Source organism: Corythoichthys intestinalis, chromosome 9 (assembly GCF_030265065.1).
Source record: "Corythoichthys intestinalis isolate RoL2023-P3 chromosome 9, ASM3026506v1, whole genome shotgun sequence".
NCBI classification, from domain to species: domain Eukaryota; kingdom Metazoa; phylum Chordata; class Actinopteri; order Syngnathiformes; family Syngnathidae; genus Corythoichthys; species Corythoichthys intestinalis.
Window position 1 is genome coordinate 37,755,193 of NC_080403.1, and position 18,001 is coordinate 37,773,193.

Genomic DNA, 18,001 nt, shown 5'->3' on the forward strand with positions numbered 1-18,001 from the left:
GTTTCGAATGAACGAATGTTCCCAGTCTAAATGGACTGGGTGTTGTGCGCCGTCAATGCAGCCTAAGAGCTAACCGAGAACCTATTATGGTGGAACATTTTGGTAGCAACTTGTTCGTTCATTTTTCTTTTGGACATTGACACCTTTTTAAAGCGCTATCTCGATTCTTGGCAGGAGCATATCGATACCCTTTTGGGATACAAAGTATCACAATATATCACAATTTCGATATTTTGTCACACCCTTAGTTATTAGTAGAGTGGGGCAATATTGCTTTATCTGCATATTGTGACAAAATGGCAATACGCATATCGCAATACGACGATTGGTTTCCAATATATTGTGTGAATATCTTCTTGTGAAAGCTATTTTATTTATCAATTTTTCTCAGATACCATTTTACCATGTGACTTTACAGATGAAGGTCACACACTGGTGATCATCTTTTCAAGCAACTTGCAACCATCGATAATGGATACTAGACACATTGAATTAGGGATGCCAGTATCACGATTTTTAACTGGCTTGTACATCATCGTCAAATACTTTTGCCTGGCTATATGGTATTGGCTATTCTAAAAAAAAAAATGAAGTAGCAGTTAAACAGAAAAAAATGTTTAATTTTACTTTCATTGATCTGTGAACGTAAAAAAAAAAAAGGTTTGACAAGCACTGCCCAACATACTGAAATGCATATTGCAATATGCTTTTGCAGTATTTGATCATATCGCAATAGGCTTCAAGTTGCAATACCCAACCCTAGTTATTAGGGTTTTAACCCTTTATGGGACAGTCATTGAACTCATTGGCTGCCATTGACAGCACTAGATGTGTAATCCATTTTGTCAGGGAAGGGCGAATGAACAAACGTCATAATGGATTGAATATGAGTTCACAGCTAGTCCTCACGGTTTAAATGAATTGGAAATACAGTGATCCCTCGCAACTTTGCAGTTCAAACATCCCACCCTCAAGGCCATTGCAGATTTTTTTTTTCAATTAGAAAAATGAATGCAGGTGTTTATAGAGATGTCCCATCCTTTCACGTAAAGCCTCTCACTCTCCCTCCTGAAGCTTTTCTTTCTCACCAGGCAGCTGCAGCTTCTTTAGTGACAAGGGAGCTGCTTTGAACTTGCCAGAGAAGCTTTTTCAAAGGCGCCAACTCGTTTAACTTGTTAAACATTGGCATTGACGTTGGTTAAACATAGTGTACTATGGCAACTCATTGTGTTGTGTGCTGTTCTAAGCAGCATGAGTTCATTTGAGAGGACTCTCAATGACGCATATGATAATTATACTTTGACGAAAAAAAGGGAAAAATCATGTCTTATGTATCGCTTTCCAATGCTAAATCTGAATAAATACATTGAAAACAAAATTAATATAAACCTCTACTTCGTGTATTTCGATTATCGCGGGGGGGGGGCATTAACCGTGAAAAACTATAAGTCTATATTATAACTAGTATGACAGAAAAATCAGCTTGAAAGCGATAGTTTGGGCCATAACCAGTGTGTATTTTTAATAATTGTCATTTCATTAGTTTTGATTAACATTTTTATTAATTGTTAAATGTATTTATTATAAGTGTATAAAGTCCAACATTGATTATTTTTTAAAAATATTGCTAATATTTAATTTTTTTCAATACTTGCCCGAGAAAGGGTCACGTGTCAAAACAAAACAAAAATCTTGGTTCTTGTTCTTGGAACATTTTCTTAAACTTTTGAATAAACTGTCAACTGGACAAGTTAATGACCAAAAAGAGTGACTTAAGAAGAGGTGCAGTCCTTTCCAAGTGCGTAAATGTTGTGATCGGGTAGACAAGATGGTTTTGATCTTAATCAAAACTTAACATCAAACCTTTATTAATGAGCTGCAGTGCACATGTTGCCCACCGTGCTCCGCTGGTGTTGATGCCGACTCTGAGACGCCGAGTTCCGGTTACCTCATCCGCCCTCCTTCGCTCTGAAAACTCAAGATGGCGCAGGAATTCGTCCAGGCTAAAATCAAAGGAGACAAAGTAGTCTTGTTTATTAAGCCAACATGCCCGTACTGTATCACAGCCAATGATGTTTTGTCCAAATACAAGTTCAAGCCAGGACATCTGGAGTGTATTGACATCAGTGCGCGACAAGACATGAGCAGCATGCAGGACTACTTCCTGGAACTCACCGGCGCCCGCACCGTGAGTCTCTATTGTCTTATACAACTTAATATAATAAGTAGAATGGAATTTCAGCGGTCACAGAAGGACGTGTTCAATGCCACTAGTGTAATTTGCATATCATTAGCAGTATAACAACTCCATTTACGCAGAAGAGCGACATTGTCAACACAAGAAATTGTCAGTCTCTACGTGACGCAGCATTTTTGAGCGAAATCGACTTCAAATTTATCAAACGGTAAAAGTCCTTCCTGGCGAACAACATAAAATTCATGACTGTTTTTTTTTGGGGGGGGGGGGGGGGGGGTAATTAGGCTCATGGGATAACAACATATGATTCATCAATAACAGCTAAATTAAAAACTGAATCATATTTCGAGGGCGAGTCTTATTTTTGTTCATTACATGACATTTTCATGCCTATTGTGGCGAAATGTAATACAGTATTGACATTTACAATCAAAGCAGCCTCAATGCTTTTCTTACAGAGATGCCTGTTACAGTTATCCCTCGTTAATGATGATTGACAAGACGTTTAATGTTTGATCTTGCCACCGATGCACGGAACCCGAAGCTTCAAAGCGCTGCATGTGTCAATCATCACTTAACTTGTTAAACTGGTGCTGTGTCAACTCATTGTGTGCAAGTGAGCAGCTTGAACAGATTTGAGAGGACTCATTCAAAGAAGCATTTAATAAAAACAAGCGGTTTTATAATTTGTTCTTGTTTGAAAATAATTTGGTGGGAGAGTAAGATGTTTAAAACTTACAATTATTGCATTTGAAGTGCTTAAAAAACAAATTTTTAAAAATTATACTTTGGGAAAAAAATGAAAAAGCATGTCGTATACGTATTCATTTCCAATGCTAAATCTTAATACATTGAACACAAACATACACACACACAAAAATTTATACATACACCCGTATATATACCCATATATATATATATATATATATATATATATATATTCAGTGTATCACAAAAGTGAGTACACCCCTAGCATTTCTGCAGATATTTAAGTACCGTATTGGCCCGAATATAAGACGGTGTTTTTTGCATTGAAATAAGACTGAAAAAGAGGGGGTCGTCTTATATTCGCAGTCTAGACATGATACCCATTCACGACGTTAGATGGCGCCAGATATCATTGAAGTGATGTTCTGTCATGACAGATCTCAGCTACTCTCCCCATTCACGACGCTAGATGGCGCCAGGTGTACTCAATTTTGTTGCCAGGGTTTTTGATATTAATGGGTTTATTTTTAGTTATTTTGGGGGGGGGAAATGACTATTATGTAAGCTGCACACAGACCACTTTTTGTTGTGTCAAAGTCATTTTGTCAGTGTTGTTCCATGAAAAGATATACTTAAATATCTGCTGAAATGCGAGGGGTGTTCTCACTTTTGTGATACACTGTAAATATATATATATTTGTATATATATATATATATATATATATATATATATATATATGGGTATATATACGGGTGTATATATTTTGTGTGTGTGTTCAATGTATTAAAGTGATCCTCGATCTTTAAGACAAGTAATTCTTAAAAGATAAATGTTAGTATGAGGTATATTAATTTGATATCAAAACCCCTCTTAATGTTTTCGTTTTAATAAAGTTTGTAAAATTATTTTAAGTGATAGGTCGCCATTCTTGTTACTTTGCAGTGCGTGACGTCACCGGGCCCGTTGCCGAACTTTCAGCGTGTCACTCTTAGCTACCTCAACATGTCGTCGGTTCTGCCCTTCCAATTTGAACCAGATCGGAAAAGTGAAGAGCAGGACAGCACTGTTGGTCGTTCACAAGTCGAGCAGCAAAGGAAAAATGAGAGCAGGAAATACAGTACCTGATAAGACAAGAGTTGGGAAAAACTGGTGATGTACTCGCAGCAATTGCATCTCAATGACAGTGGAGCTAGAGAGTGTATGCTGTTGAGAACTCCGGTTTATGTGCAGATCCTCAAGGTAAGCTATTGCGTTTTCAAACTTATCCCAGTATAATTATGTAGATTTTTAGCATCCAGGGCTGTCGTGTGCTTTACATACAGTACAGGCCAAAGTCTGAACACACCTTGTCATTCGTGCATCTTTATTTTCATGACTATTGACATTATAAACTCTCGCTGAAGGTAATAAAACTATGAATGCACAAGTGTGATAGTCAGGATCGGAGTCGTGTCGTGGCTGACTGTCCTCATTAAATTCGTCATCTGACGGGAACAAATCCTGGAATCGAGTGTAATCCATCTCTTGTACATTGTAACGCGTGGTAGGTAGGATACATGAATAAAAGTACCAAAAGGGGGAGAAGCTTCCACTTATGCACATTTGTTCACAAAAAAAATAATATTTCCACCTTGACCACTCGTCACTCGGGAGCTCAGCGCTACTTACACACGCAATCCCAGACGAACTCCAACATAAAAGCAAGGTCCATGTCAGTCACTGTCGTCACTGTAGCGTGCCATAGTGCTTTAATTATAGAGGTGTGCGAAATTTCCGATTCTTAGATTATTCGCGATTCAGCCGTGGAAGATTCGAGAACAATTCACAAACATTCAAATTCCGATTATTGAATTATACCAGGTAAAGCGGAAGTAAAACACAGAAGGTGCAGTCTTTGGGAAGCAATGAGGAACGGACCGAGAGTACCGTAAATATCATGTTCAACTCATGCCACTAGATAAAAAAACAATCATACCTGAATGCGGCCGACAGCCACTACAAACAACGCCCAGTTGCTAGTTGCTACAAACATACGGCTACAGTAGATATCCTATATATGTAGAACTAGATGCAAAATGACAGACGACGGAGCTGTTAGAACATGTATTATTGAACAGAGATGCCAAATGACAGACTTGCCGGCGTTAGTAAACAGCCGGCATCTTAAAGTAGTAGACTTCTCTAGAAGGCTCTTTTGTAGCAAACCTGATTAACTTTTTATCTAAAATACTCCTAAATCGGCAAAATCTTGTCTTGAATCTTATCTTTAAACGATGAAACAGTTTTAAAACTTTGACATGTCTAAAGTAGACAGAAGGGAAATTATGGAATAACGGGAGCAATTTTAACAACTGTAACGGTTGATTCACAACATTAAATTAATTGAATGTAGTTTAAAGCAGCTGATACAGAATGGGGAGTGGAGTATTTTACTTACTGTTATTTTTGTATATTTGTTTACTGTTATATGTTCACTTGATACTGAAATAGTAGTTTGGTTTAGCCTTAGAGGATTTTTGAACAATTTTGGAACTAATGTACAAAACATTAAAAAAAAAGAGAGAGAGAGAGAGGGGGGTGCATCAATAATCGTTTTATAATCGAATCGGAGCCTCCGAATCATAATCAGAATCGAATTGTTAGGTGCCCAAAGATTCCCAGCTCTATTTAATTATTTGGTATGATTTGGGGAAAACTCCCACGAAGAATAGTCAAGAAAGATAACAATAGTAATCCAAATCTGCGTTTTTTCACTCACTCGCAGATCCAGGAAGTAGACCGATCCCATGGCAACGTTGCAGCCGCGATCAGGCCGTCGAATCCTCAAAATAGACTGATCCGAAAACCCGCTGTGGGAGCGTCGAATCCAGAAAATAGACAGATGCGAAACCAATATTGCAGCCGCGGTGGGACCGTCAGATCCAGAAAATAGACGGATCCTTTACTTGACTAAGGATCCAGGAAAAATGTTCGGGCGCCAGTTGTAATGCGTGGTAGGTAGGGTACGTGCATATAGGGACCAAAAAGGGAAAAGGCTTCCACTTATGCACATTTATTAAAAAAAAAAAAATCCACTTTGACCACTCACGTCACTCCCCTTGTTTCAATTTGACTGGAAATTGCATCCAAAAGCAGCACATCGTGGCATTTTACTCAGCGAGTTTAGGCAGCAATATGCAATTGTTGTATAGGCTACACATTTAGAAACATCCCATTTACGTCATCACTGCGCGCCCACAAGACATGGTGCCAACTATCGGTCAAAATGTGTACTAAATATTATAAAATATTGCCATTGACTTAACATTTTATGTGTTTCTAACAACATATTTTAGTACAAGAGAACAATTGTGGTTTATTAGAGCCTACATGTATTTAAGGTAGAGGATCACTTTAAGATTTAGCATTGGAAATGGATACATATAAGACATGCTTTTTCACTCTTTTCCCAAAGTATAATTTAAAAAAAACTTACTCTCCCACCAAATTATTTTTAAACAAGAATAAATTATAAAAACGCTTGTCTTTATTAAATGCTTCATTGAATGAGGGGCAGTTTACATGGCGACGCTGTGACACAAAGACGCAATGACTGAGTTGCGGACTCGCCTCGCGTGCATATGGTGTCGGCGAAGACTGAAGGTGAAGACGAAAAATTCTGAATCCTGCCTCCAAAGTGGAAGAATCCGATTGCGCTTCCTCGGCATGCACATCAAAGGCTCCTGCGGCGCGAGACCGCGTTGTTAACGTCAGCACTTGTACACGTCACATTGGGCGTGCGCAGCGGTGCTACTAAACATTAAAAACAGCAAATATGGCGGAATGTCGGCTTTAATTTACTGTTTTAATAGTATTTTTAAATTAAATATGTTGAACGTTTCAATTTTTGTGCCTTTTTGAAAAAAAGAAAAATGACATCGCTTCGAGTGGTATATGTTTTTTTCCGGGCTGCGGGAACTTGGTGGGGTCAAAGTGCATCATTCTCTGTCGCCCAGTAAATCTGCAGTGCCCCCTAGGGCCTGGCATGAATACTATTTTCATGCGGAATCGCGACATTGTTCAAATGGAGACTCAAATGCAAATTTGACATTTTTCGTATTCTCGGAGAGTCACCATGTAAACGGCCCCTGAGTCCACTCAAATCTGCTCAAGCTGCTCACTTACAATGAGTTGACACAGCAGCTGTTTAACAAATTAAACGATGATTGACACATGCCGCGCTTTGAAGCTTCGGGTTCCAGGCATTGGTGGTGAGATCAAACATTAAACGTCTGTCCATCATCATTAACTTTAATGTGGGGTGGCGTGGCTCAGTGGTAAGAGTGGTTGTCCCCCAAGCCCTGATGAACTCGTCTACATATCCTTGAGCAAGATACCCAACGTTGCTCCTGGTGCTGTGTCACCAGAAGGTGGATGGCGATGTAGTGTAAAGCGCTTTGATGGCCTTGAAAGGTGGAAATGTGCTATACAAGCATAATACCATTTACCATTTAATGGGCAACTCCAGTGCACTACCTGACCAACAAAGAGCAGCGCTTTGGGCGTTTAACAATGTACAGTAGATAAATACACTATATAAGTAATCTCCATTTACCAAAGAATCGATATTATAGCATATCGTCCTAAAATTGGTGATTTATGCCTCTATTAGTGGCTAAAATTAATATAACTATTAGTTAACAAGTAGGGCTTCACTAGTACTGGTGTACAAGGCCAAAGGAAAAGTTAGTTTATTAATATTATTTAATTTTGTCCAGGTATGTTACCAATATGTCAGCTTCAACCCTAAAAGCTTAGAAAAGTGGAGTACAGATTTCCAGATACTGTAGCCTCCTTTGTGCTGTTCATTGGTATTTAGGTCCCAAGAGTGTTCATCGGAGAGGATTGTATTGGCGGTGGCAGTGACGTGGCGGCTCTGCATAAGAGTGGGAAACTGGAGGGAATGCTGCAATCCATCGGGGCTCTGCAGTGATCCACACTAAAATATCAGGTAGTATAAAAGTTGCTTCACTTGCTTGTGAATTCAATCAAGACAAATGCATGACACCCTCTGCTGTGGTTGTTTGATTCTTTGCAGTAAATTGAACAAATCTATAATACCTGTGCAAACTATTCACTGTCAATATGAGTCACATTTTAGGTTTTAGTGTAGTCACATGTTATTGCCTCATCAAACATGTTTGACAACACACCCATCCAAAAGAAATAGCAACTTTGTTTACAGCAAAAAGTCAAGCGCAACCATTTTTAAATTATACTTTATAAATGATATTCTACCTAAAGCAAGCTCCAAACCTCTACATCTTCCGGGGGAAATTTCAAGCTTTTTTTTTTTTTATTTATTTAACGATTTTTTTTTTGGACCTGAAAAGAGCATTCCTTCCCCGTCGGAACACCTCCAGGACCTCCGGGGTCATTTTCACTGATACCTTTCACCCTTTTTACCTACTTTAAGAGCACCCAAAGCCTGCTACAAAACTAGAGCTGGGAATCTTTGGGCACCTAACGATTCGATTACGATTCAGAGGCTCCGATTCGATTATAAAACGATTATTGATGCACCCCCGCTCTTTTTTTTTTTTTTTTTTTTTTTAATGTTTTGTACATTAGTTCCAAAATTGTTCAAAAATCCTCTCAGGCTAAACCAAACTACTATTTCAGTATCAAGTTAACATATAACAGTAAAGAAATATACAAAAATAACAGTAAATAAAAAACTCCAGTCCCCATTCTGTATCAGCAGCTTTAAACTACATTCAATTAATTTAAAGTTTTGAATCAACTGTTACAGTTGTTAAAATTGCTCACGTTATTCCACAATTTCCCTTCCGTCTACTTTTGTCAAAGTTTTAAAACTACAGTATTTCATCATTTAAAGATCGATTCAAGACAAGATTCTGCCGATTTAGGAGTATTATAGATAAAAAGTTAATTAGGTTCGCTACAACAGAGCCTTCTAGAGAGGTCTACTGCTTTAAGATGGCGGCTGTTTACTTCCGCAGGAAAGTCTGTCATTTCGCATCTCTGTTCAATAATACACGTTCTAATATCAACGTAGTCTGTCATTTTACATCTAGTTCTACATATATATGTACTGTAGCCGTATGTTTGTAGCAACTAGCAACTGGGCGTTGTTTGTAGCGGTTGTCAGCCGCAGTCAGGTACAGGGGTCACGTTAACTGAATATTTTCCGTCGTTGACCGGTTTTTTACAACGGTGACGGAAAAAACTGAAGTCCATCTGTCATTTTGACAGGTTGCAATTCACACCCCAGACCACAGGGTGGCGAGTGAGGATATTAATTAGCTATTGTCTCTTTTGATGCATGACGTCGGTGGCCTTACTTGGAAAAAGGTCAAGGCAACTGAGTGTCTGAAGTTTCTTCAAAAAGCCCCAAAACGACGATGGCGTTGATAAAAGGTGAAAAAAGGGACTGATGCAGTGAAGGATGACAACGAATCAAGTGAATCGCCGGTTCACTCCTCACTGCGGCTGCGGCGAGCAGTTGAAAACGCCGCCAATTACCAAGAAGGGCAGAATTAGTAACACGGTGAAAGCGGCATAAAGCCAAAAAAGCGGACCAGACTATCCAGAGCCTGAAATTATTTCAAGGAAAATATGGAGGGTGCCACCACTGTGTGTACTCTTTTTGCTAATCTGAGCTCGCATACCACGGTAGCACGTCGGCTATGAACGAACACTTGACGCGCCGTCACCCAGGTGTATTTCGGAAGACAACAGGAAACAACAAGCTAGCGGATTGTAAGTCCATACAACTTTCTAACGATTTTTTTAAAAATTGGAAGTTGCCTTTATGTGCGTCGTATCAACGTGCATTTTGTATATATATATGTGTGTATGTGTATATATATATATATATATATATAATGGAATTATATCATATTTTATTATTATTAAATGTATTAGGATCATAGAAGGTCCCACTTGGGGGTGGGAGGAATATATATATATATATATCCTGTATATACATAATATAATAAAAATATATATGGAAACACAGTACTGGCCTGCTTACTGCAATCCATGACTGCACTAATGTTAGTTACTTTATATTATAAAGTATTATTGTATTATTGTGTATATACATATAGTGACTGCATCAAGATATAGTCATTTTAAAAATTTAAGTGACGGGTAAAAATAGATTATGGCCGGATTTTTATGACCCTGTCAGTCAAAATGACAGACAACGAAAAAGTCTAGCGCAACCTCTGGTCAGGTATGATAGTTTTTTTATCTAGCGGCATGAGTTGAACATGATATTTACTCTTGGTCCGTTCCTCATTGTGTCCCAAAGACCGCGCTGACTGTGTTTTACTTCGGCTTTACCTGGTATAATTCAATAATCGGAATTTGGATATTTGTGAATCGTTCTCGAATCTTCCACGGCCGAATCGTGAACAATCTAAGAATCGGAAATTTTGCACACCTCTATACAAAACTCCAACATCTCTGGAGAATAAACGCTAACTGCACGTTTATTTTGTTTTGTTTTGTTTTTAACCAAGAATCAAGACTGTTTTACGTCCATATCTATAAAGAATTCGGGGATTTAAGCATTTATTCACAAGAATTTTCACCAGAAAAGCTCTGTTTACATTAGGGGCCGCTAGCTACATTCACTAACAGACTAGCATTGTACTTCGACATATTTACGTAAAATAAATGCTAACTGCACGTTTTGTTTTGGTTTTTTTTGCTTTTAGCCAAGAATCGAGACTGTTTTACGTCCATATCTATAAAGAATTCAAGGATTTAAGCATTTACAGTATTCACATGAATGTTGAGCGAAAAAAATCTCTGTCTCGATCAGCTTTGTAGGCTTAGCCAACAAGGCAGGCAGCCCTATTTATCGGCCCCGCGCCCCGTCAATCCATTATGAAGTCTATGGATTTGATTAAAAAGATATATTTGTTTTTCTGCTTCACACTCATACAGCGCCACAGCCTCTCACCCTCCCTCCGGCTAAGCAGTGCGACTAAACTGTTTTTCTTGGTCACCAGTGCAGCTGGCATTTGGTACTTAAAGTTAACGATGATTGACAGGTTTGTAGTTTTGATCTGGCCAGAGAAGCCTCTGTAGCTCTACGATCAAAGGCACAAATGTGGTAATCATCGTTAAACTTGTAGCCCAGTCTGAAGTGTGCTGTTTCAACTCATTCACTAGCCACGTTTACATGCTGACTTTTATTCATACCGATTCAAATCATTCCGAATGGAAATTTCAGATCAGCTGTTTACATGTCACTTCATCTATTCCGATCCAGCGTTTACATGTGTCTGCCTTTATTCCGAAAGGACGTTTGACAACTGCCGTCTGACATGTGCAGATTAATCAAAACAAAGCGTGACGTTGCAAAACATGGAGATCGATCGTCAGAGTGCTGCTGTTTTGCTCTTTTGCCTTGTAGTAGCCGGTTTTCAGCGTTTTCCACCGGTTTCTAATCTGGTCAACGCTCCGGTCTATTCCGGCTTCGTGTAACCTCTCGTGAACTTTTTTAAATAGTTCACTGTTCCTCGTTTTACGCCCGTCTAAGCGAGCAATTATATTCAATTCTTTTAAAGTTAGAATTAAATACAAACTTTCCGCCGGACTCCAATTAGGTGCGCTGTGCTTGGAAGCCATGTTGCAAGTGACGTTACTTACGTCACCAAGTGACGTCACCACGTCAGTACGGAACATGTGCAGAAAGAACGCAACCAGACACTATTCCGCTTCCCTGTTTACATGATATAATTTTACTTCTAATCGGTTTGGGGAAAAGGAATATTCCACCCCTGTGAAACGGAAGGAAATTCCATTCGGTTTGGGCCTGTTCATTCCGAATGAGGTGTTTATATGGAACACATTTATTCGGTTTGAACATCCAAACCGATTGTAATTGGAATATTTGGCTCCATTTAAACGTGTTTATTGTGTGAAAGGCTGTTCTCGGCAGCGTGAGTGTAACAGCGTGAGTGAATTTGAGTTGGCTCACTCATATGAATTATACGAATGTCATAGAGAGTGATTAAAAGTATAGCGTTATAGGTGATGCAATGGAAAATGTTGGTGCACCTACAATTTATGCTGGTGCACCTTAAGAAAAAAGTTGCCAAGCAATGCCAAAAGTAAGTATGGAGCCTTGGCCATATTTATCTTTAGAGGAGTTCCAAATAATCGATTATTACATGCATCGTGATTCGACACCTGACTATTCGATTACCATTCATAAAGGTTCAAAAACGATGATTTTCCCACATAGCTTTATGACAGCCGCTCGTAGTGGAACGAAATTCAAGACACGTCTGCCGCCCAGACACCTTTAACGGATGCACGCACAACGTTATAATGGATGCTACCTGTTACAGAGTGAGTGATTTACTCCTTTTCAAAAGACTGGAAAATAAATTTGTGTATGAGACAGGCAGGCAGGCAAAGAAGCGCGACCGAACAGTTATTTTTACAGCGAGAGGGGAAGATAAGGGGAAGGATAGTTCGTTGCTCATTGTCTTTCTGATGTCCAGCTCTAGTTTCAAGACATGTCAATTGAAAAATGTCCTTGGTGTGTTGCTAATACACGTGTGCGTCTATAAGACGTGAGTACACAAACCCTCTTGTACTGTTTAGCCTTTATTGTTGTTGTTTTTGAGGTGTTAATAGTTAGCGCCGAGCGCTAAGCTAACTAGCTAATTCACTAACGTGTATTTCATATGCAGAACGTGTAAAACCATGATTAAGTACAGTGGTAACACTACAAACATGCGAAATAGTACAGAAATCTGTGAAAACAAAGTATATTGTTTAAAAGAACACGCCTTAAAACATTTTATTTTTCTACAGCTTTTAATGTGCAATGACTGTTTATTTGATTTTTGTGTTTGTTTTATCTTTGAAAGTTAACGTATTTTGCTGTTTTATGGTATGTAAAGCACTTTGGTCTCCTTGGCGGATTTTTTAAATGTGCTATACAAATAAAGTTGATTGATTGATTGATTGATTGATTGATTGATTGATTGATTGATTGATTGAAAAGAAGTCTTATTTCTAGAGACATTTTTTTTTTTTCCCAGAAAATGTGGAATTCATTCCACATGTGTAAATTTTATTGTATTGTTGAGAGAAATAAGTACTCCCTTTAAAATGTTTTTGCACATTCTTGTAAAAATAAATAAATAAAAAAGCAGCTTAAAGTGCATGTGACACGAAAAAGCATGTTTATTCATAATACACGCGGTATTTTATGCTCCTATGATATGGACCACTTGGTTATTTAGTTTTTTGAATCCCGTTCCATGAAAATGAGTGACTTCCGGCTTCAGTTTTGCATTGAGTAGGAGGGCGCTGTGACGTGTACGGGTGAAGGCGTCCTCTTCACTAAACAGCCGTATTGTTGTGTATGAGGACTAATGATTCAGCTGATTTTGCGGATTAATACGTTTATTTTTCACATCACGCAAGCCAAACGGCTGCAGAAAAATCTTGCTTTATGAGGGAGAGGCGTGTGCGCCTTTTTGGAGTTTCAAAAGGTTCCCATTCACCGTGGATATTGGCCAAGCCCTACTACTGTGGGACCATTGGACTTACGAGGAAGTGAGTAAACATCTTGTTTAGTATTATGTCAAATATTAATACAGCGATTACAAAGTAAACACTACAAACTTTATTTAAATAAAGGACTACTTACGTTTGATCATTGATAGACATGTAAAAAGCTCTCCTCGTGCACATTAGCTGCACAACAACTGCAGCCGCCCTCCTCTGGGGAACGAACTGTAAATTGCTCTCCGCCGGGCGGTTTGCCAATCGGCGAAGACAATCGACAACCCAGTTGTCATGTCAAATAATCCGGGCTAGTTATGTGATATTTTCCGCTTCGAAGACTTTGAAACATCACTCGGTTCGGGTTAGCATGTCGGCTAGCTGTCACGCCTGTTGGTTTGTTTACATTCTCCGAAACCGGGGAAGGGAAATGACATAAGTCCGATTTAGGTGTCATAAAATATTGTTCGGGAGGTGCGACAGTAAATGTGAAGTCGACAGTTTTGACCATTATGGAGTAATTTTGCCATGTCGTCCTGAATAAGTGCATTTTTATTATTTCATATTCCATTTAGCGCAAGACTGTTATTTGTCATGACAATGCCATTTATTTAGCAATTGGGGAAAATACTTGGATAAAAAGAATATCCTGGAAAAATATTGAAGTAAAGAGACAGAAACAATGACATTTTGCAGCTCTCTTCATCGCGTTTTCCTCGTTGTGAATAGTTCCCCCTCGACGGGCTGACTGGTCCTTCTCTAGCCATTTATTTAGCTATTGGGGAAAAATACTTGGATAAAAAGAATATCCTGTAAAAATATTGGAGTAGAGAGACTGAAACGATGACATTTTGCAGCTCTCTTCGTCGCGTTTTCCTCGTTCTGAATAATTCCACCTCAATGGGCTGAATAGTAAAACCGATGAGCCCAGTCACCCGCTGACGTCATCCACCTGTTGGGGACGCTAGAGCCCTATAATGGTAGGCGTGGCTAACCGGCAGATTAAAAGACTAATTTCTCGTCATCTGCGCTTTGCTAAATTGTTGTATATAGTCCAATCGTCTCAAAATATGATTCTAATTCACATAATATTGCTATTTAAGACTTTTTTTTTTCTCCTGTCGTATGCTCTTTAAGGGTAGCTTTTTGTTGTATGGGCATGTTTCCATCGTCCCTGTTGAATCATTAGAATATTTTAAATCAATAATGGACAAACATCTGTTTGTCAGCTTTATTAATTAGTAATGTTCGATGCATCAATAATCGGGATAACCTTAATCATTGTCAATACCGTAATCATCGTTCAAGAATCGAATCGTAGCCCCCTGAATCGTAATCGAATCGAATTGTGGGGTGCCTAAGATGGCACACCCCTAATCGCAGTGTTAATTTTTTTTCTATCGTTCAGGCCTATCCCAAACAAATATTCAAGTTATCTGGTGAAAATTCTGCTAGTTTACTATCGCATTATATATCGCAAACTCCCCCAAAATCGCAATATTTTTTCCCAATATCGTTCAGGCCTAGCGCGCTAACCCCTAGGTCACTGTGCTGCCCTGAGATGGAACTTTCTTCCTGCCTGTTGCCTCTATTCAACTTTTGACATTTGGAACAATGTATTAGATCCATGCACTCTTCATTTATCTACTCTTAATTGTACTCCATGACCCTTTAAATCCACAGTAAACATTTATGTTTAATCAAGAATGTCAAAGCTTTTATGAAAATCATCAGTGATACAATACATTTAAATAAACAAAACAAAAATACTGTTGGGATATAAAAATGTGTGTGCATATATTACAAAAATAATCACAGCACCAATTAATCATAATTAAATTAAACTTGTTCAAATATAAACTGATACAACAAATTTTGTATCTAACCAGAGGCATTGTGGTTTTTAATATACCAACATATGGATGGATATGTAAGTTTCCCCTAAATCTCAATGCTCCTGATCATGCAAGTGTGACAAAAGTTATTGCCTGTCTATTACTATCTTGGATTTGGTATATGCAGCAGTCAGATGTTGAGTACATTGATGATTTAATTCTCAGCCAATTTGAAATGTCCACGTCTGGCACGGACTACAAGATGAATGAATGCAATGTCATGTAATAATCAAATCTGTTCCCAGTATAGATTGGCAAGAATCCAATGCATATGAGCACAATAAATTGTCATAAAAATATGTTGCGTCGCCTTTCATATTCCTCCATGTTACTGTTGGCCTCTGCTGAAGGAAATTCTAAAAGAACCATTGCTGGATTGTTGCTCTATCTCCGATAGAGGCATGATATACAAATGTTTTAATTGTGTCCACTACATGGGAGCTACACATCCTGACATGGCAAGTGTTGAGTAGAAAGGGAAACCACGCAAGCTTCATCTGTGTCCAGTCGAGTGGTCACTCGCAAAGGTTTGAAAGAGCAAGCACATAATCCTGATGGGATGTCCAGCATTTGGATGGTTGGTTGTCCATGTAATGGAGCCATTTAAAGTCACTGTTTTGAGAGTCACAACACTGCAGACACCAACCTGAAATAGAATCTCCTACAGTGCATGTGTTTTATTTTCATCATCGTTTAGTATTACCCTTAATGGAATAGTCTTTATGCAAAGTATGTGAAGTCACACATAAGGTTGCGTTTTTTTTTTTTTTTTTTTTCATGTGAATTCATAGGAAGCTACCAAACCAGGAATTTACAAAAGTAAAAGCTGAGGGAACTTGCGTGTAGTTGTGCTAATAATGCTGACTAAAACAACCAGATTTGCTGCAGGTACATTAGAAATTGAGCAATAGTTGAGCTAAACCAGCTACGCATTTAGCATGAATTTGTGAAAAAACGAAAGACTTCAATTTCAGGTTGATTTCCACAATTCAAATGGCAAATGTGGAATATTTCCTATACTGGAATAATTCTGGAAATTCCACTTTGCAAACCAGTGGATGATGTTGCATCTTCCGAACACTTTGCTTCTGGTAAAGGGACTCTGATGTATTCATTTTCTTTATGTTGATTGGTCTCTTGTCTGCATCCAGGTGACATCACATGACCAAGCAGCGGGACTTGCGTAATTTGCGTCGCCGTTGCTGGTACTCGCTGAGTTCCTGCAAATATCCTCGAGACGGCCAACGCAGCCTCTCCACCTGCTCACGCTCTTCTTCTGAAACACACACACAGTACTGTAAAATCTCACTTCCATGTTGCTGTATCAAAACAGAAAGGCACAGATTAATTTCCGCTCCTATACTCTTTCTTGGCCTTTGAATTTGTCTTGTGCCTTCCACTTCCCGTCCAAAGATTAAAAAACTAAGCTTGTGTGTAAAAGGGATAATAATAAAATATGTACCACTGGGTATTCACTGCAGTTTGATTTTTTTCTTTCATTAACCAGACTTTTAATTAGAGTGTAGGGTTTCATTTGTGCTTTTATTATTTATGGATATTACTATATGAAACCACAAGTGCATTATTATAACTTATTAATACTATTTGCTGGATTTATTTCAGAATTTCTACAGAATGCTTATTGTTTTGATACATTACACAATTGTTCAAAAGGGCTCTTTTTAGACTGCCCAAAGGGAGATCTCAAAAACCTACTTTGTTTGACCTTGGAAAGGACACTAACTAAAATTGCAACTCCCCCATATATTTGGTAGGTACAGTGCCCCCCATAATTATTGGCACCCCTGGTTAAGATGTGTTTTTTTTTTAAAAAAAAAAAAAGAAAAATCCAAAGTTCAATACAAGTGCATTTATTCAGTGGGGAAAAAATCCCTCATAAAGAAATAATTATTTGACATCAAATAATGTGTGTCACAATTATTAGCACCCCTGGTGTTAATACTTTGTACAACCCCCTTTTGCCAACAAAACAAGGTCTGGGGACTGAAATGGCCATGGGAGGAGCTTGATTTTGTGTCTGGTGAACCATTTCTGTGTTGATTTGGCCATATGTTTAGGGTCATTGTCTTGCTGAAAGACCCAGTGACGACCCATCTTCAGCTTTCGGACAAAGGGCAACAGATTTTGATTTAAAAGGCCCTGGTATTTCAAAGCATTCGTGATGTCATGCACCCTAACAAGGTTCCCAGGGCCTTTGGAAGTGAAACAGCCCCACAGCATCACTGACCCACCCCCATACTTCACAGTGGGTGCAAGGGGCTTTTCAGCATGCGCATCTTTCGTGGCACGCCAGACCCACTTAGAGTGTTTGGTTCCAAAAAGCTCAATCTTGGTCTCATCTGACCAAACCTTGTTAGAGTTAGGTTTTAGGAATGGAGTGGGTTTATTAATCGTGGAGGACAGATCCACTAATGAATTGAGACACGAGTCTACTATTTTCACTGTTTTCCCCTAATAGTCACATGAAATACACTAACCTGAAAGCTCCAGGAAGTCAGGTTTGTGACTGAAGATCAGGTAGTTGTTGGCAATGAAGTGGAGGAGCCACACATACAGCTGCTCTGCATTGTGACACTATCGGTCAGAGAAAATAATTTTACCTCGAATAGTGTTTCAAGTTTCAACACATAATAGGAG

The 18,001-nt window shown here is 38.7% G+C and overlaps 2 protein-coding genes across 2 annotated transcripts in view; one reads left to right on the top strand and one right to left on the bottom strand.

Annotated features, from left to right (window-relative positions):
* The first annotated feature begins 1,933 nt into the window (after positions 1-1,933).
* glrx (glutaredoxin (thioltransferase)) lies at positions 1,934-16,823 on the top strand. Its single transcript, XM_057845228.1, has 3 exons — positions 1,934-2,188; positions 7,765-7,896; positions 16,495-16,823. Exons 1-2 carry the CDS (start codon positions 1,982-1,984, stop codon positions 7,876-7,878), a joined length of 321 nt encoding a protein of 106 aa, XP_057701211.1. The 5' UTR covers positions 1,934-1,981; the 3' UTR covers positions 7,879-7,896; positions 16,495-16,823.
* Positions 16,061-18,001, bottom strand: part of rhobtb3 (Rho related BTB domain containing 3) — a 76,936-nt gene continuing 74,995 nt past the window's right edge. Inside the window, exons 12-13 of the mRNA XM_057845225.1 lie at positions 17,842-17,938; positions 16,061-16,619 (exon numbers count right to left, since the gene is read on the bottom strand). Of these exons, the coding sequence (XP_057701208.1) occupies positions 16,501-16,619; positions 17,842-17,938 (216 nt within the window). The 3' untranslated portion in view covers positions 16,061-16,500. The remainder of the gene's footprint in view (positions 16,620-17,841; positions 17,939-18,001) is intronic.

Bases quoted from the DNA above. Each gene is read 5' to 3' on its own strand.
- glrx (XM_057845228.1), top strand. From the start codon at position 1,982: ATGGCGCAGGAATTCGTCCAGGCTAAAATCAAAGGAGACAAAGTAGTC. The intron at 2,189-7,764 runs GTGAGTCTCTAT...ATTGGTATTTAG, and splicing joins AACTCACCGGCGCCCGCACC to GTCCCAAGAGTGTTCATCGG.